Below are 21392 nucleotides of genomic sequence, written 5' to 3' on the forward strand. Positions count from 1 at the left end.
ATAACCGGTAATAGAATTCCATCTTGCCCAGTTGAGAAGTAAAGAGAAGGAGATAAAGGAAAGGAGGGAATGATAAAAGAAAGGAGAGGGTAAGAAGCAATTTTTAGAAGCAAAACAGACTTTGAAAGGAACAAGATAAAAAGGGAGAGGATAAAAGAAAAAAAATAAGATGAAGAGAAATGTAGTTAGTAATCATAACTGTAAATGTGAAGGGGATAAACTCACCCATAAAATGAAAGCATATCAAAGATTATATTAGAAATCATAGCAATCATGATTTTATACAAAGCAAAATCAAAGATAGAAATGATTTTTAAAAATAAACACAGAAATAAAACTTGTTAAAAAGTAATACAGACAATTAAGTAATATTGATATTAAATATGCATACATCAAATGGCTTAGCATCCAAATTATTTTTTCAATAATATTTTATTTCTCCAAATATATGTAAAGATAATTTTACACACTTATTTTTGTAAAATTGTGTGTTGCAAATTTTTCTTCTTCCCTCCCTCACCTGACCCCTTCCCAGGACAAAAAGCAATCTTATATAAGATACATATGTATAATTCTTTTAAATATATTTTTATATTTGTTATATTGTGCAAGAAAAATCAGATCAAAAAATGAGAAAGAAAAAAGTAATCAAACAACAATAAAAAAGGTGAAGATAGTATGCTTTATCCACATTCAGTCTTCATATTTCTCCCTCTGGATGTGGATAGCACTTTCCATCATAAGTCAATTAGAATTGTCTTGATTACTGCATTGTTGAAAAGAGCCAAGTCCATCAGAGTTGATTATCATATAATCTTGTTGTTACTGTGTACAATGTTCACTTCACTCAGGATCACTTCATGTAAGTCTTTTCAGGTTTTTCTGACACCAATCTGATCATTATTTCTTAAAAAATAACATTACTTTCACATAACATAACTTATTCAGTAATTCCCCAACTGATGGACATTCACTCCATTTCCAGTTCTTTGCCACTATGAAAAGAGTTAGCATGCAAATTCTCAAAAGAAAAAGTTAAATGAATTATAAGAGGAAATGGACAGTATAATTATAGTTGAAGTGTTCCTCAACTTTTCCCCTCTCAGAGATAAATAAATAATTACCATAAAATAACAAAGAGAGAACTTAAGGAAGTAAATAGAATTTTAGACAAGTTAGATCTTGTAGACTTCTGGGAAAATAAATGAGAATAGAAAGGAGAACAAAACAGAAAAACTCTTTTTCCTAAAGAATGCTATAGACAGTGAAATAATTTTTTTTTAAAAAATCATATCAAGTTTCTCTGATAGAAATCTTTTTCTGAAATATATAGAGAACTAAGGCAATACATAAATTAAAAGCCATTCCTCATTTGATAAATGGTCTAAGGATATGAGAAAGCAATTTTCAAAAGAAAGAAATCAAATTTATCTCATCATACAAATAATGCTTTAAATCACTATTAACTAAAGAAATTGAACCAATTGAACCAATTGAACTAGGTACCACCTCATATCTATCAGAAATGACAAATCCTGAAAGGGATGAGGGGGAAAAGGAACATTAATGAATTGTTGGTGGAGCAGTGAATTGGTCCAACCATTCTGAAAAACATCACAAACTATGTTCAAAAATTTATCAAACTGGGTATATCCATTGTTCCAGTAATACCACCATTAGGTCTGTACCAAAAAGAAATCAAAGAAAAAGGAAAGGCATCTATATATAGTAAAATATCCATGGCATCTCTTTTTGTGGTGACAAAGAATTGGAAATTGAGATGTTTATTAATTGGGTATTGACTAAAGAAGCTGTGGTATGTGATTGTGGTGGACACTATAAGAAATTATGGGGAAGGTTTCTGAAAGACATAGGAAGACATGACTTAATTCAAAGGAAAGTGAGAAGAACCAGGAGATCATTGTGCACAGAACAGCAATACTTTAATGTTGGTCAACTATGAAAATTCTGGATATTCTAATCTATACAATGATTTAAAACAATTTCAGAGAACTTATGATGAAAAAAATGTAATCCATCTCCAGAGAGAAAACTAATGAATTTTGTATGCAAATTGAAATATAATTGTTTCAACTTTTTTTTTTTTTTTTTGCTTTTTTGTGATGTGGCTAACATGGAAATATGTTTTTCATGATTTCAATGTAAAATTAATATCATATTGTTTGCCTTCTCAGTGGGAGTACCAGCAGTGGGAAGGAGAAAGAGAATCTAGAAATAAAGAATAAATTTTAAAAACAAATGACAGTTTAAAAAAGAATATCAAAGGATAAACCATGAAAACAATAATTTCATTAAAGAGAATGATAATAATGATACAACAGTATAAAATTTGTTATACTGAATAGAAAATTTGTACTTTTAATGTATACATCAATAAAAAAGAAAAAGAACAGATCAATTAATTGGTCATGTAACTTTTTAAAAAATTGTAAAAAAGAGCAAATTAACAATTTTCAATTAAAAATCAAATAATGAAATACAAATAATGAAAACAAAAGAGAGATTAATAAAATTGAAAGTAAAAATATTTGAATTAATAAATAAGACTAGCAGCTGATTTTATGGATAAAAGCAATACAATAAAACATTAGTTAGCTTGATTTTTTTAAAAAGAAAGAAGAAAACAAAATTATCAGCATCAAATATGTAAAGGGTGAATGCACTAACAATGAAGATGAAATTAAAGCAATTATGAGAAGTTATTTTGCTCAGTTATGTCAGGAAAACAGATAATCTAAGTGAAATGCATGAATATTTTAAAAATAACGTACCCAAATGAGTATAAATGCAAATAGAATATGTAAATAATCCTATCCTGGAAAAAAATAAATTGATTAAGCCATCAATGAGCTCCTTTTAAAAAATTCCCCAGGGTCAGAAAGATTAAGATGTACATTCTACCAAATATTTAAAAAACACTTGATCCCAATATATAGAAATTTTTTGAAAAAATAGCCAAATTAGTCCTACCAAGTTCCTTTTATGACAATTATTTGTTTCTGAGTATTGTGCAGCCAAACCATTATATTGATCCTTCAAACTATTTCTTAGCCAGTGCCAGATTGTTTTGATGATTATTGGTTTGTAGGATGGTTTGAAATCTGAAACTTAGTAGCCAACTTTCTTTGTTTTTTCCCACTGATTCACTTGATATTCTTGATCTTTTGTTCTTCCAGATGAATGTTGTATAACACCATAAAATAACTTTTGGTAGTTTGATTAGTATAAAACTGAATAAGTAGGGGAAAAATATAAATAGTGCCCATCCTAGGAAAATTGGGATATTTGGGAGGCTTATTCAACTTATCCAACTACTCTGGAGATTAGTTTAGAACTATGCAAAAAGAGCTAGAAAATTATCCATATTCTTTAACCCAGAAATATCAGTAGTAGATCTATATAGGAAAGATATTTTTAAAACAGTAAAAGACTCTATACATACAAAATGTTTATAATAGCTCTTTTTGCTTTGGCAAAAAATAAATAGAAATTGAAGGAATGCCCATCAGTTGGGGAATAACTCAAAAAATTCTGCCATATGATTTTGATAGAATACCATTGTGCTTTAAGAAGTGATGAGCAGGATACCTTTATAAAAACTAGGAAAAACTTCCATGAACTCATGCAAAACAAAGTGAGAAGAATCAGGAGAACATCGTCATAGAAACAACAATATTGTCTGATGATCATCAGTAAATGACTCAGTTATTCTAAGGTCCATGACAATTCCAAAGGACTTATGATAGAAAATCTTATCTGCCTTCAGAGAGAGAACTGATGAAGTTTGAATGCAAATTGAATATACTTTTTATACTTTTTTTTGTTTTATTTTACAATATGGCTAATATGGAAATGTTTTTCATGTCTTCATATGCATAATCAATATCAAATTGCATACCTTCTCAAACAGGAGAGGTAGGATAGAGGAAGAGAATTTCATATGCAAAATTTTTAAAATACATGCAATATTTATTCAATGAAATAAATAAAAACATATTTTTAAAATAAGCTAATTTTGCCTAAATGAAATGCAAATTCTCCAAAGGAAGTTAGCATTTTAATCATTATTAATCATGAACACTTGAGTGTAAATAAGTTTTGGTTAAGTAATTCATCCTATGGATCACTCATTTCAATTGGGTAATAGAACACAATTTTTTGTTCACTTTTCTCCCTTAGGTTTGTTATGTTTCAGCTTATTTGGTGAAAGGTCCAAACTAACTATAGCTCAGGCCAAATTTAGCTCTAACTGATTTGTAAGTTATTTTGGAATGATGCTATGGCTATGTAGGCAAGTCAGCATGGATGAATTTTTTCACACCTAAAATATAACCACTCTTTAAAAATCACATACTATATTTATCCTCTGTTGGCAATTGGCATTTCTGACTCATGCTTGGCACTTTGTTTATTACAGTTCTGTTTCTGTACACTTTCTAAGTATGTCCCTGATTTGTTTTCAAATTTATCATTATGAATTTTGATTTTCAGCTTTTCACTCACATACATTTACATATATGGATGTATGAATACATTCATACATACCTATATATTCACTATAAATATATACTGTCACTTCAGGAAGAATTTTTCAAAAGTAGTTGAATAATGGAAGAAGGTATGTTGAATTCTATACATTCCAATTCAAAACATGTGCATTAGGGACCTGCAATGTGCAAGGCACAATTATTGCTCAGGAATGCATAAACAAAAGATGGTTCCTATCTTCACAGACTTTATATTCTACTAGTGGACAGAAAAAGGGAAAAGGGAAAAAATGCACATAGATAAATATAAAACAAGGTAATGAGTTATTTCTATCTCATTTCTGCATAGATTATACTCCAGACTTCTTGTAATATGCCCCAGTTTCCTTGAGAATTACTCCAGGCTTGGAATCCACATGCTGGAAGTTGTTATTATTCATTCTTCATTTTCAAAGAAGACCAATGATGTCATAGGGTAATGCTTATGAATTGGACATAAGTGGGGCAGAGTTTCACAAAATCATCAACCTCACTCTCTCCTCAACAGTTATCAAAGTCCAATTCAATGGCAAGGCAAAAGTTAATAATGGTCTAGGTTGCAGTGAATGACCTTGGTACACATTGGAAGCACCCTCTACTCCAATGGTATCTCTCTTTGATTAGATGCCTTCTCCCATAACCTCCATCTAAAGTGGATGGCCAGGCCAGTTATGTCTCATTTTTCTATGCTGTGCTCTAGACTTTCTCTATTGTGTTCCTGTGGTAACTTTATCATTGTCACTTCCCCCTCTTCAACTTCCTTTTATGTATTATTTTTTTCTAATTAGAATGCAAAGTCCTAGAGAGCAAGGATTGCCTTTCCTTCTATTTGTATTTATATTCCCAACACATAGTACAGTACCTAGCAATAGCAAATGCTTAATACATGCTTGTTGACTGATTGAATAACTTTGGACAAAGTCATCAACCTTTCTGTGCTTCAGATTTCTCACCTTTAGTATAAGAGATTTACTTTAGATGATCTCTCAGGTTCCCTCCAGCTCTAAATATACGATTCTATGACACTCAGCAGAGATCTAGATCAAACATTCTAAGAAAACTCAATGAGGGAAAGAACAGTATAAAACAGATCAGGAAATGCTGTTCTGAAAAGATATTTTATAGATTATTTTATTAATAATTGATCTTATTTCTTAGTTTTGATTGTGGGGATCAGTTAACACCTACTTCAATATGTTCCTATTCTTCCTTTCCAGTCTTACCTCCTATTATGATCCCTTCACTCACCCTATGTTCTAGTAATATTGTACACATTGACATCTCCTAAATATGACCTAAACTTTCCTACTAGTAATTGATTCCATCTGTACACTGATTTCTAGGGAATGTATGTGTCATCTCCCTTACTTCCCATGGCCTCATTTCTGTTCATACCCTATTACTTATCTCATTTCTACCTGTCAAAATTTCATTCATGCTTCAGAACTCATTGAAATATTACCTCCATCATGAAGGTCTTCCTGATCTCCAAAATCTAAAAGGATGATTTTTTGTCCAAATTCTCCCTGCATTTCCCTCTATTTTAATTGAAATTTAACATACTACTTTATATTATAGAAATTTCTTGTAATTTTACTCTTTAAATTAGACTATAAACTCATGAGGAAGCAGGAACAAGAGAAGTAATAAATATTTTTCTTTTCCAGGAAAAAAAGGCATCAAAACCATACTCAAAAATCACATTTTAATACAAATTCCATTGCAGAGGAAGGAAGGAAAAGAAATAGAGACAAAGACAGATGAGCCAAAAAAGTGAGAGAGTAATAGAGAAGACAAATAGAAATATATAGATACATTGAGAGAGATAGGAAAATAGAGAAACAAAGATAGTAAAATGGAGACAGAAGCAGTAGATCACACAGCAGGGACTATTGAATTCAGCATATTTTCTTCAACTTCCAGCCTCTGTGAACAGCTGGGGTTTGTTGTCTAATGAAAACCATCCTCCTTTCATACAAACACACATACATGGGCACACAGAGTGTCTCAGATAGATGAGCAATAGTTGCTATGGACATTGCATGTTCATTTGCTACTCCTTTGGAAATCTACTTGGGCTCATAGAACCTGATAATGTGGCATAAGATGTACAACATTTCCACAGAACTCTAGAGATAAACTATTTTGTATGTTATGCATGGCATACCGAAGACACTGAAGGGAATAATTATCTGATAGCATTTTCTATCCTAGAGTTACTTTCTGAAGGAAATGCCTTAGTACAATGTGTTTATTCATATTGGGATGAAATTCAGTAGCTCAAACTGGAGCTCAAACCAGGAGCTAATTTTATTTTCAAAGAAAATTTCATTCAAATAGACAAAAGCTTTACTTTGAAAAGAGAGAAACAAAACTAATTCATTTTGTTAAGATTTGAACGTTTCATTTTGTTTCTTTAAATGCCTAATTTTTAAAATGATATTTTCAGGAGACAGAAATTCTGACAAAGGAATAGTTTATAGTATAAAAAAATAATGATCATAAATCAATCTAAAAATGGACAGATTACTCAACATGAGGTAAAGGTCTTTATATCTACACAGGACTAATTTTATTTTATTATTTTTTTTTCTTTTTTTTTTTTTTTAATTTAATACCCTTTTTTTTACAGTATATATACATGGGTAACTTTACAGCATTAACAATTGCCAAACCTCTTGTTCCAATTTTTCACCTCTTACCCCCCCCCACCCTCTCCCCTAAATGGCAGGATGACCAGTAGATGTTAAATATATTAAAATATAACCCAGATACACAATAAGTATACATGACCAAAACATTATTTTGCTGTACAAAAAGAATCAGACTCTGAATTATTGTACAATTAGCTTGTGAAGGAAATCAAAAATGCATGTGTGCATAAATATAGGGATTGGGAATTCAATGTGATGGTTTTTAGTCATCTCCCAGAGTTCTTTTTCTGGGTATAGCTAGTTCAGTTCATTACTGCTCCATTAGAAATGATTTGGTTGATCTCGTTGCTGAGGATGGCCTGATCCATCAGAACTGGTCATCATCTAGTATTGTTGTTGAAGTATATAATGATCTCCTGGTCCTGCTCATTTCACTCAGCATCAGCTCGTGTAAGTCTCTCCAGGCCTTTCTGAAATCATCCTGTTGGTCATTTCTTACAGAACAGTAATATTCCATAATTTTCATATACCACAATTTATTCAGCCATTCTCTAACTGATGGACATCCATTCAGTTTCCAGTTTCTAGCCACTACAAAAAGGGCTGCCACAAACATTCGTGCACATACAGGTCCCTTTCCCTTCTTTATAATCTCTTTGGGATATAATCCCAGTAGTAACACTGCTGGATCAAAGGGTATGCACAGTTTGATAACTTTTTGAGCATAGTTCCAAACTACTCTCCCAAAATGGTTGGATTCGTTCACAACTCCACCAACAATGCATCAATGTCCCAGTTTTCCCACATCCCCTCCAACAATCATCATTATTTTTTCCTGTCATCTTAGCCAATCTGACAGGTACACAGGACTAATTTTAGCCATGACTTTCCTTATCTGATTAAATAGGACTAGGCTATGCATTCTATACTAAGGCTAATAATTTTAAATTGCCACTATCTTTCCTAAGATCTCTGACAGTATAATTCTATCTTCTATAATAACTTGTCCCTTTTAAGATTCATCTTAAACTCTACTATAGTTGATTTATCCAATTATTAGTGCCTTTCTCTCACAAATGACAATGTTTCTATTTTGTATAATCCTGTTTATGTATATGTTTATTCCCCTGAGAGAATGTAAATTACCTGAGGGCAAGAAATGTTTTTATATTCCCAGGATGTAACACTCTGCCTGCTACATAGTAAGTGCTTAATAAATGCTTGTTGATTTATGGTGAACCAAATACACAGAATCATGGACTCATGAAATTAAAAGGGATCTCAGCAGTCTAGTTCAATTAAAGTATGTGTAAGAACACTCTTTGCAGAACACTTGATGTTAGGTATCATTTAATGATTACTCTAACCAACCTGCTTTTCAGATGCAATTCAGATGATAACTAAGTCTCTTAATGGAGCCTCGGATTACATTAGCTTTTTTTAACTGCCCAATTTACTCACGCTGAGTTTACAATCTGATTAAACCCCAACATCTCTTTTAGGAAAAATTCCATCTTGTCATACCTCCCCAAACTGGACTTAGAAAAATTTTAAACCCAAGTAAAGGATTTTACATTTATTCTTATTAAATCTAATTTTGTTCAATTCAACTTACTGTTTTGGGATCATGACTCTTAATACCCAGTGTATAAAATATTCCTTTTAGTTTTATGTCATTTGAAAATGTTATGAACTTGTTGAATATGCCATAACCCAGATCAATGGAAAACTTAACTCTACCTAACTCACTAAACTTTCTCCCTGCATGTCCACTGTGTGCATAGTACTGTAGGCAATGAGTATCTAAAGACACAAATGAAAATATTTTTCCCATCTATAATTACATTCTATTGGAATATGGGAGAGCGATACAATGTGTAAATAAAACACATGACAATTTGAATAGGGAGGGGGCATTAAAATGTTTCTGTACAAAATGTGTATGTGAAATAGAAATTTTTATGATTTATAAGAGCATGGTTAAAATATATTCTAATTGGAAAAGATATTCATTTATTTCTTTTTTTTCTCACTTAATTATAATGCATAGAAACCTGTAAAGGGAGAGTAGAAAAGAGAAGCCATGCTAATGTGCACTAAGTTCCTTAAAAATGGTATCTCTTCCATGACTAAGGACCACTTTTCATTTTGTTATTTTCTTTCAATTATCTTAAACATTACCACATTTTGACTTTTATTCATCATCATGATCATCATTAGATTTTGAAACTATTACATAATATTCCTGATGTTTTTCTAGAGAGGAGAGAATGGCAAAGTAAAGAGGTTATAAGACAGCACATTGTAATGGAAGAGCATGGAACCTGGAGTTAATAGACTAGGATTTCTATTGAGCTTTCCTATTTAGTTATCCTACTTATTAGATATATGACTTTGTGCAACTCAACATATCTAACAAAAGAACTTCCAAAAACTTCAACAATAGAAGTGTGTGTGTGTGTGTGTGTGTGTGTGTGTGTGTGTGTTTATTTATACAGGAATGAAGAGCTATGGTGAGAGTCAGGAAGACCTGAGTTCAAAATCTTTTTCTGACACTTATTAATTGCATCACAGAGGGCAAGTTCTTTAATTTATATGCCCTTCAGTGATTTCCCTAGCACTTTTCTTCTACTTTATAAAATAAAACTATCTTTGAGGTAATCTTAAGCCATCAATTAGTATTTGTTAAGGACCTTCTATGTGTTAGTCACTGTGCTAAGCATTAGGAATATAAAGAAAAGGAATGAATACAAACAACTATGTGTAAGCAAGATATATACAGAATAAATTAGAGGTAATGCCAAAAGGAAGATATTAATGTTTAGGGAATTGGAAAATCCCTTTGTCATGGACTTTGTTTTTGCCATATAATACAATAAACTTCTATATGACTCCTTTGATTTTATATTTTCTTTTTTCTCTTCCTTTTCAGTTCAGTCCAGACCATTTTCCTTTCCTCTTGGCATGAATCTCTTATTACCCCTTTTGTTATTTTATTTAGTTGTTTTTTTCATCATGTCTAATTTTTTGTAGTTCCATTTGTCATTTCCTTTTCCAGCTCATTTCATGAATGAGGAAACTGAGGGGAAACAATGTTAAATCACTTGTCCATGGTCACATAGTTAATAAATGTCTGAGACTAGATTTGAACTCAAATCTTCTTGACTTTAGATCTAGAATCTATCTACTGTGCCACCTAGTTGTCCTTACAATGCATACTAATACTCATTCACCATTACATTTACAACTAATTAGAAATCCCATATTATATCATAGACCATAACATCAGATTTTGATCTGAAAGGGATATCATAGCTCATTTGATCTAAACTCTCTATTTTACAAAAGAGCTAACTGAAACTCATAAAGTTTAAAGACTTGCCCAAAATCACATTGGCAGGGATTCAGATCCTCCTGATTCAATTTGAAGTGCAATGCTCTTTTTACTACACCTCAGCTGTTTCTATACTTTTCCCTTCTTCTTGTCAAAAGGAATAATAGTACTCACTCAGTTTCTTCCTCTTTCACGTGTGAGGGCTGAGCTAGATACTCTATAAGGTCTCTTCTAGATCTAAATCTATGATCCTATTCATTTTTTTTTAACCTAGCACAAAGCATTATTTTGTATGTTTTGGAAAGATAAAGCCTTAAAGAAACTAAAATTATTATTTTTACTGCTATTACTGGCACCATCATCATTTTTGTCATTATGTTTTTTCTCTCCATTCTAGATAAGAAAATGATCTTTAGGTACACTTCCCCCTCCCATGCTTTTATGTGATCTTGTGTAATATTCTCTACTACATACTAGATTAACTTGTACCCTAATTATGTTTACATAATGTCTCAGAAAATAATTTTGAGGTTATCTTATAATCTCTGAAGCAAACTAGAAGAGGCTCATGTCTATGCAATATTCAGGATTTCCCATAGCATTATGTTTCTGCTTCCTAAAATAAATAGTTATCTGTCTTTCTATCTATACCAATTATGTATCATGAGCTCATTGAGCAATATTTTATTGCATGTTATATTTGTTACTTGAAAAAAATCTGACATTATGACCAAATGTCAAAATAAAAAGCCCTCTATTCAGTTCATTGTACCATAAATGTACCATAAAGTTCTGCTATGTGGTTTCCTTGATTTTATATTTTATATTTTCTTTTTTCTCTTGGGGGAGATTTGGTAGAGCTTTTGATTTTATTACTCTTTAAAACAGTATCACTGCTTTAAAACAGTATCACGGAAGCAAGAAAAGCAAATGCAATGTTCAAAAAGGTTGTATGTCTTAGTTGAGAAAGCAACTCACCATGACAAGTCATCCAGATTTACCATACTAAAATTCCATTGGTCACTGTGACAATGATTCAGACATCCAAATAATTTATCCAATTAGATGCTAATTTGATCTATATACAGAGAGGTGATTCCAAAGATCATCAATATCTTTCTTTGTATCCACTCAGGGCTCAGTAGTGAAGGCAGAATAATAGAATTTAAATTTATGTTTGGTGCAATAATTTCAACAACCTTTGAAAATGGGGAAATTATCCTATAAACCACTTTGAATGTAACTAAAAGGGCTCTGAATAGGCTTTTAATGAATTTTTGAGAATATATGCCTAATTATAGTAGAAGATAAATTTAGTGACAATAAGTGATCTGAAGCATAGAGGATGGGACTCCTTCTTTTCTCTTCCCTTCCTCTTTCTTACACTGTTGCTCATCTTCTTCCTTATAAATAGCTCACCTTCATAAAGTATGTGATATTTTCATAACCTCCCTACAAGTTAAGTAGTTCAAATATTATTATCATTTCACTGATGTAGAAACTATGACAAAGTGAAATAAAGAGACTTCCCATGGTCTCATAAATACCTAATTTTCATCAAAACACAGTTTCTGTGACTGACAATTACCTGATACCCCTAGGCAGTAATATTCTCTCAAGAAATTGTTTTCTATCACATTGCATATATTTTACATTTGCTTAATTTTAAACATGTCATGCCCTCCCAGTAGAATATACATATGCCTTTCAAATAGGTGTTTGATACGTATTTGTTAAATTGACTTGGTTTTGTTTCATAACTCTTAGTAGAAAACAATGTATCATTAGTCAGATCTTCAGTCTGACCCTCATGTTTTAATTTACCCTCTTAGGGGTTAGAGGTTAGGACTACAGCCATATGATTCTAAGACTTGTTTGTCTTTAACTTTGATTCAAAGTAATTGGAAACTACTGATAGTTCTTTTTCCAGGGAAGAGGAAAGACCCCTTGAAGTAGCAAAGGAAGAAAAGATAAGCAGAGAAGTTTGTGTAAAGCTTTTATTCATAGTTTATTACTGTTTATAAATTCAAGGATTAAGAAATGAGTTAGTTACCTCTGCTACTCATTCATTTAGGTGAACAAAATATATTGAAAAGAAAGAAACCAGTTATTCAGAAGCTACTTGGCATTCTCATTGGGAAACAAGCATAATTTCTACTCTAGTTTTCTGAATGACTCTGAGAAAAATGGTAGGGTTATAGAGTTATCACAGAAGAGGGTAGGGAAAACATTTATTTAGTTTAAGAGGAAAATGTGTAACAGTCTGGGAGGAAAAGCCCCCATTCGTGGCAAGATTATTTGAGATTGCCTCATTTAAGTAAAAGTCATCTGTTACTTGATTCATTCCCATATTTAATGTTATCTTGAATCCTACAACAATCTAGAAGACATGCTTATATATTTCTTCATTAGTTAATAAAAATTCAAGCAAACAATTAACTATGCTTAGCATCTCCCCTTTATTATATATTTATTTTTTAAAAACAGACAAACCTTTCCAAATAATAGTTATATCTTGATTTCTTTGCCAAATTTTAGAAAGTCATGTATTAAAAATTCAAATGTTTGGAACACAATTTATTAATAATGAAATAAAAATAGATATATTAATAATTGTTACAAATATTGTAGTTGTGAGGAAGATAATAGTTACTGCAAATCTTCACTGAAACTTCAGGTAACTTTTCCTTGTTTCAGAAAAAAAAAACTCTCACTAGCTAATTCATTCAGGAAAACAAATGAAGTTTCTTCTCAAGAATCCTCTTCATGAAGGGTTGATGAAAGCTATAATAATTTTATTAAAATATTTCTTCATCTCCTTTCTGTCTTCCCCCCCAGCCTCTCTCTTTAGCTATGAAATGAAACTCATCTCTTTGACTTCTCTGAAGCCCTGAATTTTAATAGTTTTTCTACAGTCACTAATCATAAAATTTTCTTTGTTTCTTGACAAAAATAACAATTAAAAGATTCAAATAAGAAAGAAGCTTTCCTTTCCTTTTTTCTTTTTTCAGTCTCTTAGATTAAAATTAAATTCATACAACCACAACAATCTCATAAAGTGTATATCTCTCATATATATAAAGTATAAAATCTCATAAAATGACTTACAATTATTAACTTCTCATCTCTCTGCTCTTAAGAGTTTCCATAGCATTGGTAGGATTGACTTCTGTGGCAGAGGTTACAATGCATATCAAAACAGAAATAGCGCACTTTAATTTAAATTTCCTGGTTTGGTTAGATATGTTTACTCAAATAGCACTTAGTATTGGTAATGGAGTCAGAAGAGCAATTCCTACTTCAAAATAAAAGGTGTGAGGTACATGTGATGAATTAACTCTTTGTCAAAAGGTACCTTTATTTAAGAGAAGAGGTTCATAGTATATGAAGAGGAAAAATAGGCACCAAGAGCAGTAAATAGAACGATTCAAAAGAGCAATAGAATTAGCAAGAAAAGAGGTTTGGAAGAAGCCATCAAAGGAATATGCCATGAAATGTGAGTACTTCATTGGGCAAGCTAAATCCATAGAGGAGGCTAAATCCAAAGCCATATAGCAGATTAATCAGAGTTAGCTATAGTAAAGATAAAGATGCCATTACAGGGAAGATTTTATTAGGAGGAGAAAGAGAGTACCTTACATCAGGTTTAGTCCTTAAAAGGACTTAGAAAATATCTTCTTCATAATCACATCTCTTAAAGGAGAAATATAACTTGGGGGTAGGGTCAGGTAGGAGAAGTACCAGGCAAGAGTTGGGGAGATAAAGAATGTGTATTAATATTAAGAAAGCCTTTAAAATATTCCGAGAAAACTTGGTTCCATCATAGGTATCTTAAAGGTATCTTAAAGATGTTAATCAAGGCAGTCTGGGCACATCTTGATTGCCTTAAGTATGGTAATAAGATAGTCTGGAAAACTAAGTTCCCAGGAAAAGCATTTTAGTATTTCTATAAAAAGGAAAAGAATAAACTTATTTGAGGTTTCACATCTTTGGCCCTGGGGTCAGGACAACTCATCTTCCTGTAACTCAAGAAAAGTTACTTAACTCTGTTTTTCTCAGTTTCCTCATCTGCAAAATGAGCTGAAGAAGGAAATAGCTGAAAAACCCCAAGTGGAGTCACAAAGAATCAGACATGATTGAATGACATGAAAGTCTTCTCTACTGCAAATGCAGTACAACTCCAATAGAAACAGATCCTTGTAGATTGCTTTTGATTTAGAAAACTACACATCAACATCATTTATGTTGTATTTTTTTATTCATTTAAAAATATTTCTTAATTATTTTTTGATCTGGTCCTTCCACTCTGCTTGGAGAGTTATGCCCCAAGCTGTTGCTTTCTATATAGAACACTATGAAGACACATCACATATTTGATTTACCATATTCTTCTAGATGAGGCATTGATGGAAGGAAGAAAGAGCAGTCCAAAAACAAAATCAGCATAGAGATATGTTTCTGAAACAACAGTTTTTGAGGTAGGAATTTTGGTTTCCCTATTGGTTTTCATTAAAAGTACAAAATATGTATTTTGGGAAAGTCCTATTATTAATTACTTAGTAGAACTAATAAACTCATCCTGGATAACAGTAGATGATTTTCTTCTTAGATCAATTATGTACTTAAATAAAAGGGAAAATGCATAATTCTAATATGTTAGGAGGTAAGAAGCCATATTTTCATGGTATATGTCTTTCATTTCTTTTCTCACAGGATTATAGATTTGGTAGGGATATTAATTGTAATCCTACTTAACCTATATCAAAATGTAAAATGCACTTAAAGTATTACCTCAGCTTTTGCGTGATGAGCTTCAATATGGAAGCACATTTATTTTTATAGAGCATTACTTTATTTAAAAAATCCTTATACCAAGTATGAAATTGTCACTCTTCAGCTTTCACCTATTGGTGCTAATTTTGACCTATGAGACCAACAATAACATCTAATGTCTTTTCTACATAACAACATTTGAAGATAGTTTTCATGTTCAACCTTTCTTAAGTTTTTCTTCTCTAAGCCAAATGTCCCCAGTTATTTTAACTTTATATGCCACAAATTCAAAGCCCTTTACTTTCATGATAACTTTCCTTTTAACACCATCCATCTTATCAATGTCCCTTCTAAAATATAATGGCTAGAACTATATATCTCATCTACACACAAACAGAATAATTTGGCTAAATTTTGGCTGATAGATTTTAAATGAATTGTAAATATTATGAAAATTCCCAAAAAGGGGAAGATGCTTCAATTAATTAAATAAGTTAGGAGAAGAAAAAGGTCAAACTAGACCATCAATGTCTAAATATATAAATACTTGGTATTCACTTTTTTGGCCCTCATGAAGCTATTAAGACATTCTGGATTAAGTATAATACTTATGGAAAGCTCCTTCAGTCCATTAAGTATTTGACAAACTTGTGAAAGCAAGATTATTCCTTGTTGAAACTAGCATTCTATTATACAGAATATAAGTGTCATGTAGGGTAATAATGACTCTCCCTCTTTATGCTTATGCTGATTTCTACTTCAATATTGTAAAATTTTACTATTAGTAGTTTCTGTTAGATTAATCTGTTAGATTCTGTTAGTTAACCCAGAAGTAGTTATTAGTAAGCAATATGAATAATAAGGATATATGAATAGTTTCATTGAGAACTGATTTTTACTTCATAAATTAAAATTTATAACAGGAAGAAATGATGCAAATAAGAAATAGAATGTTTATAGATCTCCTGCTATGTTAACTTCCTATGGAATATGCTCTACAAATCAAGCTAATTACACAAGTGCTTGCTTTGTCAAAACTTGGATTTTTTCCCCCCTTCTTCTCCCCACTATGAAACATGTATATAGTTGGGCATACTCTGAAGTGTAGAATTCATAGAAGCAATGAATTTGGCATCCATATTCAAGTTTGCTAATAATAAAGTCAGTCACTAACTTCAAGAAAATTATACATTTGAATTGCTAATGAGTGAAAGTGAAATACTCTGAAAAATGAATATAAAATATTTAGGGCATTCTGGGATTTCAAAAAAAATAACATTGAAGATTTTCTGCCTATGCTTTATGTTAAAATCTTTAAAAAAAACAACCTTTGAAATATATAATTTTATATTTACTTTTATATACCAAAAACTCTAAAGTTCTGATTAATGAGGATCCACTACAAAGTGACATTAGATGGATGTCAGAAGAAAAATGCTTGAACCAAGTATATAAAAACCAAGTAAAAATTTTCATAATGTGTATACAACTCTAACTTAAATCCATGTTTTCCCAGTTGTAATAATAGACAACTCTTTGGAATTTGTACCTAACAGAAAATGAAACAATTCTATTTATTGACAAAGACAAAATTTAGCCAATATGTGAACTTTATAGTTCTCTGACTATCTTAACTACAGGATTTCAAAGGAATATCAAGGAATCTGTGGAGAAACAAATAACTAACTATACATGTGTGTATATATATATATATATATATATATATATATATAAATATATATACACTCATATGTGTGTATATAAAATAGTATGTGTATGTATATAATCATTGTTTTTAAAACTAGAAATTTGTGTGACTAGAAATATATGTGACTATGATTTATTTATATAATTATATGTGCATTGCAGAAATATATATATATATATATATATATATATATATATATATTGAAAGAGAGAGATAGACAGAGAGACAGAGAGAGAGAACATATGTAGTCACTGTTGTTAAACCTAGAAATTTTAGAGAAAAATGTATGAAGGGGAGATGGTTTGTTTGTGGGATTCTATAGTTACTTAGAATTTAGAATTTTCAAATTATTTTGATTGGTATAGCCATTAAGTACCTACCAATTCAAAATGTTTGCAAGGATTCTATTATGTATTTATGATGTAAGTATTCATCTGTCTATTTTTTACCACATTCTTATTTGAAAAGAAAAACCCAGGAAACAGAGAAATGATTGCTGACATGTTTCTAAAAAACTGTTAGCAAATACAAATGAGTTTTCAGAAGTTATCAAGGAAGAAGAGTCAATTCTGAGTTGATTCATTAAGAATTTGAAATATTACCACTACAAAAAGCTATCATGTAATGCCAACCCTACCCAGGAAAATTTTCCTAGTTAGAAACCCTGAAAAATACCTACTTTTAAAGAAGACTTCCAAAACATTCATCATAAAATAAAAAAAGACCTTACCTTTAAAATTTGGTCTGATTCTTGCATCATATCCTGATGTCCTTCCCATTAATTTGTCCAAAAAATCTGAAGGAGACATGGACTGTGAAGGGGGTTTTCCAGACCTGGAATCATGGTCTTTGCAGAAAGCCTCCCTAGATGGATAATTAGCTTCATTAGTGATGCAGCTATCCTTAAGGTTAGAAAAAGACACTGAAGACATATTATATGTATTTTTGGAGTGCAAAGGAAAGATTTCTCCAGTTTTAAGAAAAATACTTGATGCATTACAGATACTCAAATAGAAAAGTTCAAACTTTTTTCAATAATATCTGAACTTGAATATACTCTAAAGCTAACTTTAAGCAAAGAAAAATGCAAAGCATTAAATATTCCCCAAAATCTCAAACTTCAGCTATCAAGAGGAGGAGATGACATGTTGACATGGTTCACACTATGGCTCATGTTGTTCATATGTTAGGTATGGGCAAACAGAATGATTAATCACACCCTAATGGCAATGTTGACTTTCATCATACTCTTCTGTTAAGACCATTTTTCATTAAATTTAAGCTTATATGTGTTCACGCATTTCATCTCTAAATGAAAAAAAAACTCATTTCATATCAGTGAAAAGTATTGCATACAACCAGAAAACACTGAAACAAATCACCAATCTACTTAATTCTCAATTATTAGTTTCCTTTCTAATTATGTTTCAATTATTATTTTCAGAACCATCACTAACTAAAAGGTACCATCTGGAATTTAAGTTTTTTTGAAAATTATATCAGCAATGAGCATATAATGCAATACTATTATTTTTATCAACTCTTTTTTATAGCTCAGCACAAATTAGAGGTTCTCAGCTGAAGTTTTTTCCTCTAAAGTTTGTTCACTCATCATGTCTGAAATAATAGTAAAGTACAAGTTAAATTGAAAAATTCTCCAACTATTATTCCCTAATTAAAGTAATTAAGGGTTCATGAAATGAACAGATTTGGTTTTAAGGGAGATGAATTCTATTGCAAATTATATTGACTCCAACAATTGTTTCCTAAAGTATGAATTGTATTTTCTGTGTACTTTTAATAGTACTTTTCATCAACTCTTTCTAAGCCTGCCAATTCACAAGAAACCATATTATTTTCAGTTTTTTAAAACAAGTGATATTAATTACAAATGCTAAGATACTATTATGGCCATTAATAGGCTTAAAATTGCTATAATAAAACCATCTAGAAACATATAGAGATGTGTATGTAGAATGAAATAGCTGATGACGATGTTAAAATGTGGCCTACCCCCACCTCCTTCTTTTGTAGTGAGAAGTGTAACCCTGATGAGGGCATAGTAGATTTTGCCAGTACTCATGATGTTATTGCTACACTCTTGTCTTCAGTTCCATGAACACTGATACAAACACCTTCTTATTGAATGAAAATTAAATGTAAAATAGTACACTTTGAGGTGTAAGCATTTCTTACTTGAAAACTTCCTCTAACCCCACCATATCTCTTGCTGTCATGATCTGAATGACTTTTTCACTTTCTGGGAATAACCTAACACGTTGATGTTCCACTTGATTTGACAACTTGTAAATTATGTAGTAACAATAAACAAGTAAATTACAACGTCACCCTTATTATAATCATACTTATTTCCATTTTATGCAAAAATATACACAAATATTAATAGTAATATCTATAAACAATTCATCTTGGAATTATATTTGAAGGAAAAAGTAGATTGGGCTGGAAGGATATAGGATATCTTTTTCCCTTTGTTTGGGGTTTCAAAAAAAATTCCTCAATAGTGCTTCTTATAAGTGAGCTTGAGACTGTTGAGATTTTATAGGGACCCCAAATTGCCTGGGATTGGTGGAAGCATTCCTTTTCCCTTTGTTAACTGCAATAGTCATCTTTAGTTAATAGATTAATTCATTTTTCTAACTTGAAAAAATCATTCAGGCAACCTTCTAAACAACTTCCAACAATAAAGGAAAGGAAAAAAAGTGGAAAATTAAAACAGAGATTATGTTGATATTATTTTTGTGTGTGCTAAAATCTAATGAGTAAGAACATGAATTAGAAAAAAACTTGGTTTTTTTCAACATTTTGCCAAAAAGGAAGCTCTTTAAATGAACAAAAGCAATCTAACTCTCCCCCATACAATTAAAATGAGATGGGTTTAGACAATGCAAAAGAGATTTCTGTGACATTTTCCCTTTTATTCAGTTCCATGTCTTTTAGTAAATATTAGCATGCAAAGTCGTATCACCTACCTGAAGTGGTTTGTCTCTAAGAAAAATGCAAACAAGGCTGTCAAAATGTTCACTAGCTGCCGGTTCATTCCTGTTTCCTGTGAAGATTGTGGAAAATATCCCAGAAATGATGCCAGAATGAAGATAGAAGAAAATATCTTTTATTGCCCAGATTCAAAATCTGTCAATAATCTAATTTCCTTGAAAACCAAAAAAAGATATGGATTTGTATAGTTTGGGGAGAAAAAATAAAAAGTGCCAGTCCTGGGAATCATGTTCAGGTCAAACCGAGGCTCACTACCATCAGCCGACAAGCAAGAGAAAAAGCATCAGAATTGGTGAGTCCCCCAACTGCTTCTCACTAAATAATAAAAACGCTGCTACCTTAAGCGCATCACCATGCAAAAGGGAATGGTGACAATGCCATGCTGGAAGTCTGGCTGATGAAGCTTTGATTTTATTCTTTTTCTATTTGGTAAAATCCTGTCCCTAAAAAAAGCTTTTCTTTATGAAACGAGTTGTAAATGAAGGCAAAGAAGGGACAGTGTGTTTTGGGGTGGGGAAAGTGGGAAAAATTGCTATGCTTCTGTGCAGGAATGAGAGCGATAGAAAGAGACAGGGACGTGATCTTACCCAGCCTATAAATTTCAGCACTTGGACAGCTCCAAGCTCTGTTGTGCGCATGTTTCCTTCTTCAGTCTTGTTGGGGCGGGGGACAGGGAGAAGCATTTAACAGAGAACGTGACTAGAGTCCAGACCCTAGGAAAGAGTGGTCCAACAGCAAGCAGTGGGTATGCTGAATAGGTTCTTTGACGAAAAAGAGAAAGCAAAGATTGAAGAGGGAAGAATAGGGAGATTATTTAGATTCATGAGTCTGGGGGCTATGGACAGAGTGGAATTTGAGCTAAAATATAAATGAAAAAGATGTGAAGAGAATGGGGGAAGGGATATAAGGACATTTTAAGTAAGGAGAAACAAATCTAGAGTTCTTAAAGTTTAAGAAGCAGGGCTGGAATTTTTCACTCACATAGTGAAAAGGGACTGAGATTATGGGAGAATGGTCTCGTGGATGTAAGTGAAGACAGCAAGGTGAACACAGATTTAAGAATTTTCCATTCAGACATGGTCCAGGGGACCCATACATTAATTTAGCCATTCTTATCTCTATAGTATTGCAAAAATACTTCCCCTTATGTTCAACCTCTTGTTTTCAGAGGTAACACTGTCTTTCTAAGATATTCAAGGTATCCCTGAAATCCCTCTTCTAACTGAACTCCACCCCTAACATATTGTCACAGTAGTGTCTTTACTGAAGAGGAACTCAGATTCTTTGGTAATGTTCTTTACTACTACACTAGTTTATATGAATGAACAAAAGACCAGAAGGGGGCAGTAGCAACTTGT

At 31.7% G+C, this 21392-nt stretch overlaps 1 protein-coding gene across 2 annotated transcripts in view; it reads right to left on the minus strand.

Moving 5' to 3' along the window:
• GLRA2 (glycine receptor alpha 2) overlaps window positions 1–20634 on the minus strand; it is a 303585-nt gene extending 282951 nt beyond the window's left edge. For both annotated transcript variants that reach the window (XM_003765562.2, XM_003765563.2), the window contains exons 1-2: window positions 20010–20634; window positions 17747–17880 (exon numbers count right to left, since the gene is read on the minus strand). In XM_003765562.2, coding sequence (XP_003765610.1) covers window positions 17747–17880; window positions 20010–20077 — 202 coding nt within the window. In that variant the 5' untranslated portion in view covers window positions 20078–20634. The remainder of the gene's footprint in view (window positions 1–17746; window positions 17881–20009) is intronic.
• Between the last annotated feature and the right edge of the window lie 758 nt (window positions 20635–21392).

The sequence above is a fragment of the Sarcophilus harrisii genome, chromosome 3 (assembly GCF_902635505.1).
Source record: "Sarcophilus harrisii chromosome 3, mSarHar1.11, whole genome shotgun sequence".
NCBI lineage: Eukaryota > Metazoa > Chordata > Mammalia > Dasyuromorphia > Dasyuridae > Sarcophilus > Sarcophilus harrisii.